At 32.3% G+C, this 12,239-nt stretch overlaps 1 protein-coding gene across 3 annotated transcripts in view; it reads right to left on the bottom strand.

Annotated features, from left to right (window-relative positions):
• VPS13A (vacuolar protein sorting 13 homolog A) overlaps window positions 1–12,239 on the bottom strand; it is a 233,046-nt gene that overhangs the window by 138,670 nt on the left and 82,137 nt on the right. For all 3 annotated transcript variants that reach the window (XM_017674002.3, XM_017674001.3, XM_017674000.3), the window contains exons 27-31: window positions 4,725–4,804; window positions 3,713–3,772; window positions 3,342–3,495; window positions 2,562–2,678; window positions 2,378–2,481 (exon numbers count right to left, since the gene is read on the bottom strand). In XM_017674002.3, coding sequence (XP_017529491.2) covers window positions 2,378–2,481; window positions 2,562–2,678; window positions 3,342–3,495; window positions 3,713–3,772; window positions 4,725–4,804 — 515 coding nt within the window. The remainder of the gene's footprint in view (window positions 1–2,377; window positions 2,482–2,561; window positions 2,679–3,341; window positions 3,496–3,712; window positions 3,773–4,724; window positions 4,805–12,239) is intronic.

The raw sequence follows: 12,239 nt of genomic DNA, 5'->3' as shown, positions 1-12,239 counted from the left end.
ATAGACCCATAGATTAAGGGAACAGAAGAGAGAGAGCCCTGATATAAACCCAAACATATATGGCCAATTAATACATGATAAAGAAGCCATGGATATACAATGAGGAAATGACAGTGTCTTCAACAACTGGTGTTGGCAAAACTGGACAGCTACATGTAAGAGAATGAAACTGGATTACTGTCTAACTCCATACACAAAAGTAAACTCATAATGAATCAAAGACCTGAATGTAAGTCATGAAACCATAAAACTCTTAGAAAAAAACATCAAAATAGATCAAAGACCTGAATGTAAGTCATGAAACCATAAAACTCAGAAGAAAACAGAGGCAAAAATCTCTTGAACATAATCATGAGCAACTTTTTCCTGAACACATCTCCTTGGGCAAGGGGAACAAAAGCAAAAATGAATAAATGGGACCAGATCAAACTAAAAAGCTTCTGTACAGCCAAGAATATCATCAGTAAAACAAAAAGGCATCCTATAGTATGGAAGAATATATTTGTAAATGACTCATCTGATAACGGGTTAACATCCAAAATTTATAAATGACTCATATGCCATAACACCCAAAAAGCAAATAACTGGATTAAAAAATGGATGGAGCATCTGAACAGATACTTCTCCAAAGAAGAAATTCATATGACTAACAGGCACATGAAAAGATGCTCCACATCACTAATTAACAGGGAAATGTAAATTAAAATCACAATGAGGTACCACCTCACACCAGTTAGGATGGCCAACATCAAAAAGAGAAGGAACAGTAAGTGCTGGCCAGGATGCAGAGAAAGAGGAACCCTCCTGCACTGTTGGTGGTAATGTAAATTAGTTCAAACATTGTGAAAATCAATATGGAGGCTCCTCAAAAAAACAAAAACAGAAATACCATTCCACCCAAGAATTCCACTCCTAGGAATTTACCTAAAGAAAAAAAGATCCCAGATTCAAAAAGACATTTGCACCCCTATGTTTATCACAGCATTATTTACAATAGCCAAGATATGAAAGCAACCTAAGTGTCCATCAGCAGATGAATGGGTAAAGAAGATGTGGTACATACACAGAATAGAATATTATTCAGCCATAAGAAAAAAACAAATCCTACCATTTGCAACAACATGGATGGAGCTAGAGGGTATTATGCTCAGTGAAATAAGCCAGATGGAGAAAGACAAATAGCAAATGATTTCACTCATTTGTGGAGTGTAACAGCAAAGCAAAACTGAAAGAACAAAACAGCAGCAGACTCATGGACTCTAAGAAAGGACTATACTAAAGGGCAGAGGGTGGGGGAGGGTGTGAGGGGAGGGAGGAAGAAGGGGATTAAGGGACATTATGATTAACATACATAATGTAGGGGGGGTCACAGGAAAGGCAGTATAGCACAGAGAAGACAAGTAGTGATTCTATAGCATCTTTTTACACTGAAGGACAGTGACCGCAATGGGGTATGGAGTAGGGGAACTTGATAATATGGGTGAATGTATTAACCACAATTTTGCTCATGTGAAACCTTCATAGGACTGTATATCAATGATCCCTTAATAAAACAGAAAAAAAAATAAAATAATATACATATAGGGAATAAGGATTTTTATTTAACATAAAAATTAGGTCATCACTATATTTTATCAGTATTATTGACTAATCCTATCCTTCTATTTCCTCTTTTCCAGTCACACTCCAAACTCTGACTTCCTGACTCAGGGACTATTTCAGACTTTTCTGATCCTACTCTTTGATACTCTCCTTACTCTATTAAATATACTATCTTATCTAGATGCTCTACTGTTCAAAAAATACCTGTCCAACTCTATAACAGTATCTAAATCCCAGAACATTACTGCCTTACAACCAGTAACAAAATGCCTAACCTTCACCTCTAGCCATCAAGTCAAGAGACTCTTGTAGAATCCAGTTCATCATTTTAACAGCTATAGTAACAATCCATGAAAATAAACTTTAAAAAATATCTCATTTATTCAATCTTCTACTTCATATCCTCTACTATTGAAATATAACAGTGCCTTATATAAGGTTCACAGGATTTAAAGAGCAAAAATAAAAACAGTGAAAAAGGCATTTACCAGTTAACACTTCCAGCCCCACCCCTGACACAAATATATCCAGGAGTGTTACTTAAAACTATCTCATTTAGAAGATACTGAATCTTCATTTTACTTAAATAGAATCTGAGATTAAGCCACACAACTACTAAGGAGCAGAATTAAAATAAGAACCCAATTATGCCTAACTACAAAACCCACATAGTAAATCACATTTCTAAAATCTGACAGCTAATTTTTACTATGACCAATCTTAAAGGACAATCATATTTAATGATGTATTATTAGATAACAGAAACAATTCATACCTTTTTGTATACTGCTGTTGTATCAGAATCCAAAACAGTTATATTCCTTAGCTTTGCATTTATTTCAGTTACTGAAGGCCTCATAATCATCTCAGAATCAAGGCCTAAGGGAATAAAAAGATGATTAAATAAATGACTTTTTTCATTTAATACTTTTGAATTTATTTTTTTGAAATTTTCTTACCTTCAATCTTAATCTCAGAAATTTTACGTTTCTGATCTTGAATAAAAATCCGTAAACATGCTAATTCTGCTAAAATCTGCAAGGTAATGATATCTTCATTCCTGGGTAGTTTTAAAGCTGAAAGAAAAATCATACTGTACAACATAATAAGAACTTTTTAGTTATCTCACTACTCTTATAAAGTAACTGAACTATCACAGTAATTACAATGCTAGCAGAAAATCTGATTTGCAACTCAGCTGAAAGCCAGCAAGATATTCCCTACTCAATCAGGAATTCTGAAGAACAATAAAATCTAGTGAAAACAAAAGCAAACAGACAAAACAAAAAATAGTTTCTAGATGAGACTAACATTTAAAACTAAGATATTGTAGTTCTAAAATCATAAATCTCTTGAGAGTCAATGATTACTGGAAAACCTTGTCATTATCATACTTGTAACTTTTCATTGATTAAAAAATATCCTCTGATATTATTCAAATTGTTAGTATTTTTCTAATCTAATGATATTAAATGTAGAAATTTTAATCTAAATCAAATGCTTTTACTACCTAATCTTCAGGAAGAATGTTATGATAAAAGCCATATTTTCTTCAGCAATAATCATTTCTTTTTACTATTATTTTCTAAAATTAACCTGGTATATAATTAATCTCTCTAGATATTCATCTAGGCAGTAGAATTCTGATGCCAATATTGTAAGTCAATAATAAAGTGAGAGCTGAAATTTATTGATGTACTTGATAAAAAAACTTGAGGGTAAACTTTAAATAAACATACATATTTTTTTAATAACCTCTCCTTTGTCTTCAGTCTCCGCAACATACACTGGGGCTGATTTTTCCTCCAATTTTGGAAAGATATTATTAAAATAACTTATTGTATTCAGAAGTGCTTCAGTATGTAAATGAATATCCAAAGAGGAAAAATTCACCTAAAGAACAAAGCTGATTTTAGTAACAGGTCAATAAATGTTTGCCTTCTCTGTACAAAGCACTATGCTTTGTGGTAATTGTGGTAAAAAGGATACAACTTTCATAATTTATTTTTATCCTCAAGATCTTACAGTTCTAGTTATAAAATATTTTTCATAATATATTTACTTAGAACTACAATATCTAATTAAAAAATAATTTATTGTTCACTCATACCTTCAGCATTTGTACAACATTGTTATAGGTACTTTGCAAGCTGGGTATACTCTTTTCAGCCTATCCAATGAGAAAAAACAAATTTGTCTGAGTGTCTTAGGAAAACATACATATACACACATACACATAATGACATAATGGTTCTAATATACATTTGTATCATTTTTTTCAGCAATTTTATACATATAATTACCTAAACAAACAATTGCTTCCCCAGAACAAAGGAAATTCAGTAAGTAGAGGATAACCTGATATATAGCAAATATACAATAATTGTTATATACTTTCTCTCTCTTACTACCAAGAGTGGAAATTTAGATATTATCAAGTGTGGGAAACATTCAGTTATCAATTCAGTATGGTCCTTCCTAAAAGATATATAACACTTTTGTAATATAAGAGCTATTCAATGCACAGACAACAAAAATCCTAAAATATCTGTATCTTATCAATATCAATAAAACAGGTGTATTATGTCAATAATTGTAAATACGGTCTTAAAAGGGGTAAAATGCTCTTTCAGCATGGTTTTTACTATAAAGTAATTATTAAAATAGTGTGTCACATAAAACAGGTCGATTAAAACATGGAATATATCATAAGTAGACCACAGTACCTATAAAAACTTAATAAATGATGGAACAGATTCCATAAATCAATAGGAAAGGAATAGAGTCATTAACACTAGAAAAATCAGGGAACTGCAAACAATGGTTGGAAATCAAGTGAAAGCCTCATCTCATATTGTTTTCCTTGATATCTTAATGGGGGAAAATATCACACTCCAAGTTATTTCTACTTAAAACTTAGGCTTATTATTTTTCTCTATGAAATGCTTATAAATAATAACTATTTAATAGAGGATGACAAAACAAAAATATCTTAAAGTTTTTGGAGTTAAAGAAATGACATTTGAATAAAGATTAAACTGAATATTATTTAACTTACAAAATGTGATTGTAACATTCAGCAGTACCCTTACCACAGCAAGCAAATAAACGGAATTGCTTACCTTCACATATTCCAGTGTTAAGAGATCTTCCATTGTGTTATCCAGTGTTGTAATCAAATAAACTGGTTTCTTGTTTTCATCTAAAAGTAATTTTTAAAAAATACTCTTTCATAGGAAAACAAGTGCAAGTCATATTAGTAATTACAGAATTGGAAAAGAAGGATTTCCTGTATTAGTTCAGAGCCTTAGATTCTGTCTTACCCAAGTCAGGTCCTTCCCCCTTTATTTTAAACTCTAAATACATAATTTGTCCTCACAATCCCCCTCGATTCTCTTATGCCACAATGTTAAAGACTCTTACCCTTCTAAACCCAGATAGGAGTGAGAAAAAATAGCAATCAGTTTTAAAGAAAGAACAGAATGGTATTAAGAACAATAAAAGGACATGAAAAGAATTCTAACCTTGAGCCACAGAAATAGCTACAAAGAAAATTGTCTGACTCCGCACATACCCAACGGTTTAGAAGACAGATCAAGTATGTAATGGGAAACTAAGTTTTTCTGTATATTAGTTTAGATCTCTGTATATTTGTTTATTATATTAACTGGTCTATTACCATATAATCTGTCTTTACACTTGTGTTACTTTTTCTACTCAAAAATAAAGAAAACAAGTGAAAAAATACTGTAAAACAGTATTTTGCAGATAAGCCTTAAACCTACCATCACCAGATTACTTTTGGCTGCTGGAAATCCATTACCTAGATACTGGAAGAAAGAACTACAAACCAACCATACTACTCTTGAGGAAAAAATGCAACATATTCACGGAATCATCAAGATTTAAATGCTTATCAGCACATAAGCCACCCTTCTATTGCAGTTGCTCATCACATTTCAACCATTAACAAGGTCCCCATTTTGTTCATATTTATTCATTCATTGAACAACTATACACTGATAGTAAGACACTGTGCTATTCACTTCCTCCCCACAACCTCGAAGAAAACAAAAGCAAAAATATACAGAAAGAAGTATAGTAATAATTGTATACGTGTGCAAGGGTTTTCTTTTCCTTTGCTCTTTAGAAAACAAAAAATAAACATAAACATAAACATAAAAATTAACTTGTTATAATACCTCTGGATTACTGAAGAACACTATCAAGTTGGTTCGCTTTTCTTTCCAATTACCAGAGCAAACTGTTTCCTGAGGTAGAAAGCGTAATAAAGCAAAACCCTGTATCTGATATGTATGATGGTTTTCTCAGCAAGAGATAATCATAACACAGTTCACCCTACTCAAGTTCTCAAGGGCTACAGAACACATGTAGACTGTGGAACTGAAATGTATAAATTATATCCAATGACTCAGTTTCCAGGCTGCAACACATAATTTGCTTCCCAAAATACAGAAATTACATTTAATCCAGGGGTTTAAAATAAACAAAGAAGTTTTTGTGATACTTGTTAACAGATATCTTTACCTGGGAATGAGTTCCCAGAGAAGGTGGCCCTCTTAAATCCTTGATATTTATAAAAGCATATTCTCTACCTTTCTTAATTCCCACATCAACTAGGATTTAGATGTTCACTTGTAGTTTAGTTCTGTAACTCCCTTATTTTCAGTATCTCAATTTACTGGGGAAAAAAATTCCTAAATGAGTTCAAAGTATTTCACAAGACAGCTTCAATTTAAAATTTGAATAACTTATAAACATGAAAATATCAACCACCAAAAGAAAAATAAATTCTGCAACACCCCAAAAAATGCTTTTATATACACGTAAGCAGAACACATTTATATGACCTCAAAAATAAAAGTAAAGCAACTTTAAATTAAAAAAAATTTTAAGCCAATTACATCAATAATCACTTTGAACATCTATGGTCTAAATGCACCAATTAAATGACAGAGATTGCCAGAGTGAATCAAAAAATCAAGATCCAACTATACATTGCCCCCATGAAATACAATTTAAATATAAACACACATATAGATTAAAAGTAAATGGATAGAGAAAAATATACTAACATTAATAAAAAAAAGCAGGGACAGCTAAATAAATTTTCAGACAGTGTGGAATTCAAAACATGGAATATTATTACATGGATAAAGAAAGGCATTAGGTAAAAATAAAAGGGTCAAATCTCCACGAAGACATAACAATCCTTAAGGTGTATTCATCTAACAACAGAGCATAAAACATGTGAGGCAAAACTGAAAATACTGCAGGGCAAAATAGGTGAGCCTACTATTATAGCTGAAGACTTCAAAATCCCTCTATTAGAAATGGACAGAGCTAGCCAACAAAAAATCAGTAAGGAATAGACTCAATGCCAACAATCAACTGGATGTAATGGATAGCTACTTCATCCAACAATAGCAGAATGAATATACTTTCTCTGAAGCTTACCGGGAATATATACCAAAAGACATTCTGGGCCATAAAACACACCTTAACAAAATTTTAAAAACAGAAATCATAAAATGTTTGTGCTCAGACCACAGTGGAATTAAACTAGATATCAGTAACATCATAAAAATAGTTGGAAAATTCCAAAATACTCAGAGTATGAACATAGTTCTACATAACATATGGGTCAAAGAAAAAAAATCTCAAGAGATTAAAAACATTTAGAACTAAATGAAAATAACAGCACACCTAATCAACATTTGTAGACTACAGTGAAAGCAGCACTTAGAGAGAAATATAACACTGAATGTATACATTATTGGAAAAGGAGATATAAAATCAATATCTAAGCTTCCACCTTAGGAACTAGAAAAAGAAGAGCAAAATAAATCCAAGAAATAAATGAAATTGAAAGCAAGAAACCCCTAGAAAAAAATCAAAGAAACTACAAGTGGTTCTTTGAAAAGATCAATAAAATTGGTATGCCCCTAGCCAGGGTAACTAAGAAAAAAGAAGACACAAATGGCTACTAAAAGAAATGCAAGAGTGGATATAACGAGAGGTATCATGAAAATTACAAGGATAAAAAAAAAGAATACTATGAACAACTCTGCCCACACATGTGATAATTGAATGAAATGGACCAATTCCTTTAAAGGCATAATTTGCCGAACTCACGCAAGAATAATTAAACCTGAGTAGGCCTACATCTATTAAAGTAATTAAGTTAATAATTAATAACCTTCAAAAACAGAAAAGTGCCATGCCCAGATAGGTTCCCTGGTGAATTCTAACAAACATCTGAGGAAGAAAATACACCAATTTTTTACAATCCTTTTCAGAGGATACAAATAGATGGAACATTTCCTAATTAATTCTATGAAGCCAAAATTACCCTAATACTGAAACCACACAAAGGTATTACAAAAAAAAAGGGAAAATTACAGGCAAGTAATCTCATTAATATAGATGCAAAGATCCTTAACATAATATTAGCAAACTGAATCCAACATGGGTAAAAAATTATATATCACAACCTAGTAGGATTTGTTCCAGGATGCATGGCTGTTTCAACATATGAAAATCAAATGATATAATCTCTCACAGGTACAGACTACAGAAGAAATATCACATGATCAATTAAATTAGGTGCAGAAAAAGTATTTTACAATATCAATACCCATTCATGATAAAAGTTCTCACTCAGTAAAACTAGGAATAAAAGAAAACATCAACTTGATCAAGAATATCTTCAAAAATCCTATAGCTAACATCCATTACATAATATCCATACTTAATGGCAAGAAAAGTGAAGCTTTCACACTAAAGAACAAGGTGAAGGATGTCCCTCCCCTCTCAACACAGATTTCCAACATTCTACTATATGTCTTAGCAAATATTCTCAGATAGACAGATAGATAACTAAATTTCTTAGCAAGAAAAAAGAAGATACAGATTGGGAAAGAACACACAAAACGGTCTTTGTTTACAGATGACATGATCATCTATGCAGAAAATACAAAAGAACTCCTGGAACATAAGTCATTACATTAAGGTTGCAGGATACAAGGTTAATGTACAAGGCAACTACTTTCCTATATTAACAGATATGGACAAGTGGAAACTGAAATTAAAAACATAAAGCCATTTACATTAGCATCAAAAAATACATATAATACTTAGGTATAAATTTAATAGTATATATACAAGGCCTATATAAGGAAAAACACAAAACTCTGATGAATGAAATCAAGGAACTAGATAAATGGAGAGATTTCCATGTTCATGAATAGGAATACTCCACATTGTCAAGATGTCAGTTCTCCCCAACCTAATTTTTAGATTCAATGCAAACCTAATCAAAATACCAGGAACTAATTCATGGATATTGACAAATTGATTCTATACTCTATAGGCAGAGGCAAAAGACCCAGAAAAACTAACACAATATTAAAGAATAAATTGAAGGATTGACACTACCTGACTTCAAGATTTACTATAAAGTCATAGTAAGCAAGACACTGGTACTGGCAAGAGAATAAATAAATAGATCAATGGAACAGAACAGAGAATCCGGGAACAGACCTCCAAAAGTGCAGTACACTGATCTTGGACAAAGAAACAAAGACAGTACAATACAGCAAACAGGTCTTTCAACAAATGTTGATGAAACAAAAGGGATATCCACATGTGCAAAAAAAAAAAAAAAGGAAAAGAGGAAAAGAATGTACACACAGACCTTACAGCCCTCACAAAAATCAACTCAAAATGTACCCCACAAATCTAAATGTAAAATATAAGCTAAAAAACTTAAAGAAGATAACAGATTATCTAGATGCCTGTGGTTTGGCAATGACTTTTTAGATACAAGACCAAAGGCATGATCCCTGAGATAAAGAAATGCTAAACTTCACTTCATTAAAATTAAAAATTCTGCTCTGCAAAGGGTACAGTCAAGAGAATGAGAAGACAAGCCAGAAACTAGGAGAAACATTTGCAAAAGACACATCTGATAAAGAACTGTTAACAAAATATACAAAAAATCTTAAAATTCAACAAGAAAAAACAAGATTTTAAAAAGAGGCCAAAGACCTTAACAATATTTCACCAAAGAAGATACACAGAAACAACCATGAAAAGATGCACTACATCATCTCATCAGGGAAAGGCAAATTAAAACAGTAAGATACCATTACGCACCTTATTAGAATACTCAAAGTCCAGGACACTAACACCAAATATTAGGGAGGTTGTGGAGTATCAGGAACTCTTATTCATCGCTAATGAAAATGCTAAATGTATAGCCATCCTGGAAGACAGCTTGATGATTTCTTACAAAACTAAACATAGTCTTAACATATGACCTAACATCATGTTCCTTGTTATTTATGAAAGCAAATGAAAACCTATGTCTACACAAAAATGTGCACACAGATGTTCAGAACTGGGAAAACTTTGAAGCAACCAAGATGTCCTTCAGATGAATGGACAAATAAAATGTGGTACAAGAACACAATGGAATATTATCTAGCATTTAAATGAAATGAGCTATCAAATAATGAAAAGATACGGAAATAACTTAAATACATATTACTAATTGAAAGAAGCCAGTCTGAAAAGGCTATGTACTGTGTGATTCCAATTATATGACATTCCAGAATTAACAAAACTGCGGACACAGTAAAAAGATCAGGGGTTGTCAGAGACTGGCAGAGGACAGAAAAGGATGGATAAGCAGAGGACAGAGGATTTTTAGAGCAGTAAAACTACTGTGTTTGGCACTGTAATGCTAGATACATGTCATTATACATTTGCCAAAAATCTAGAGAATGCACAACACCTAAGTTGAACCCTAATGTATGGACTTTGAGTATATATCAACATGGGTTCATCAAGTGCAACAAATGTACCACTTTGGTGAGGAATATTCATAATGGGAGAGGCTATGCATGTGTAGGTGCAGGGGTTATACAGGAAATCTCTATATATCATCTGTTCAGTTGTGCTGTGAATCAAAAACTGCTAAAAAATGTCATCTCTATTTATATGTAATGTTTTCATGCTACAAAGTAGATTAAAGTAAATTGCTGAATAGTCTGTTTTCTATTTTTAAGTTATATGTGAATTAAAGAATTCACATATAACATTAATTTCAGCTGTACAACATAGTAAGAATTCAGTATATGTGTATATTGTCATTTTCCATTCAAGTCTTTAAACCATTTTAATTTTTGTTTGTGGTGTAAGATTGTAGCCCAGTTACATTCTTGTGCATATGGCTGTTCAATCTTCCTAGCACCATTTATTGAAGAAACTATCTTTTTTTATTGGATACTCTTGGCTCCTTTTTCATAAATTAATTGACCATATATGCATGGATTTATTTCTGGACCCTATTCTGTTCCACTGATGGTGGTCTAGTTTTATGCCAGCACCATACAATTTTGATTACCATAGCTTTGAAATCAGGGAGCATGAGGCCTCTAGCTTTTTTCTTTCTCAAGATTGTTTTGGCTATGGGTTTTTAATTCTGTGTGTGGTTGCATACAAATTTTAGGGTTGTTTTTTCTATTTCTGTGAAAATGCAATTGGAAATTTGGTAGAGATTGCATTGAATCCTTGGATTGCTTTGGATATTGTGGACATTTTAACAATATTAATTATTACAAATCACAAGCACAGACTATCTTTATTTGTATCTTCTTCAATTTATTTCATCAGTGTCCTATAGTTTTCAGTGTACATGTCTTTGACCTCGTAGGTTAAATTTATACATAGGTATTTTATTCTTTTTGATGAAAGTAAAATGAGATTGTTTTCCCTTGCTCATAGTACATTATCAGTGTATGGAAAAGTAATAGAATTTACATTACTAAATCCATTGATTAGTTCTAACAGTTTTTTGGTGGAGTCTTTAGGGTTTCCTATGTATAATAATGCCATCCTCAAACAGTGATAGTTTTACTCTTTGAGTCAACAAAGAATTACCATAAATAGTGACAGTTGTACAACTGGATCAACAAAGAAATCAAAGGGAATAAAAAAATTCACTGAAATAAATAAAAATGGAAATACAACATACCAAAGCTTAGGGAGTGGAGCAAAAGTAGTTCTAAGAAGGATGAACATAGCAATAAATGCCTATTTCAAGAAGTAAGAAACCTCTCAGAATGCAATACATTCATTATAGGAAACTTCAACACACCACTCACTCCAAAGGACATATCAACCAGACAGGAAATAAGTAAGGAGACAGAGGCACTGAAACAATCAGAACAGATGGACCTAACAGACATCTACAGAACTCTACACCTAAAAGCAGCAGGATACACATTCTTCTCAAGTGCACATGGAACATTTTCCAGAATAGACCACATACTAGGCCACAAAAGGAACCTCAGTAAATTCAAAAACATTGAAATTGTACTGACCAACTTCTCAGATCACAAAGGTCTGAAACAAGAAACAAATTGTACAAAGAAAACAAAAAGGCAGACAAACACATGCAGGCTTAACAACATGCTCCTAAATAATCAATGAATCAAAGACCAAATTAAAATAGAGATCAAGCAACATATGGAGACAAATGAAAACAACAGCACAATGCCCCAAATTCTGTGGGATGCAACAAAGGCAGTTCTAAAAGGAAAGTATATAGC

The sequence above is a fragment of the Manis javanica genome, chromosome 2 (genome assembly GCF_040802235.1).
Source record: "Manis javanica isolate MJ-LG chromosome 2, MJ_LKY, whole genome shotgun sequence".
Lineage (NCBI taxonomy): Eukaryota > Metazoa > Chordata > Mammalia > Pholidota > Manidae > Manis > Manis javanica.
The sequence above is the reverse complement of the archived record's forward strand: the minus strand, read 5'-3'. Positions and strand labels throughout refer to the sequence as shown.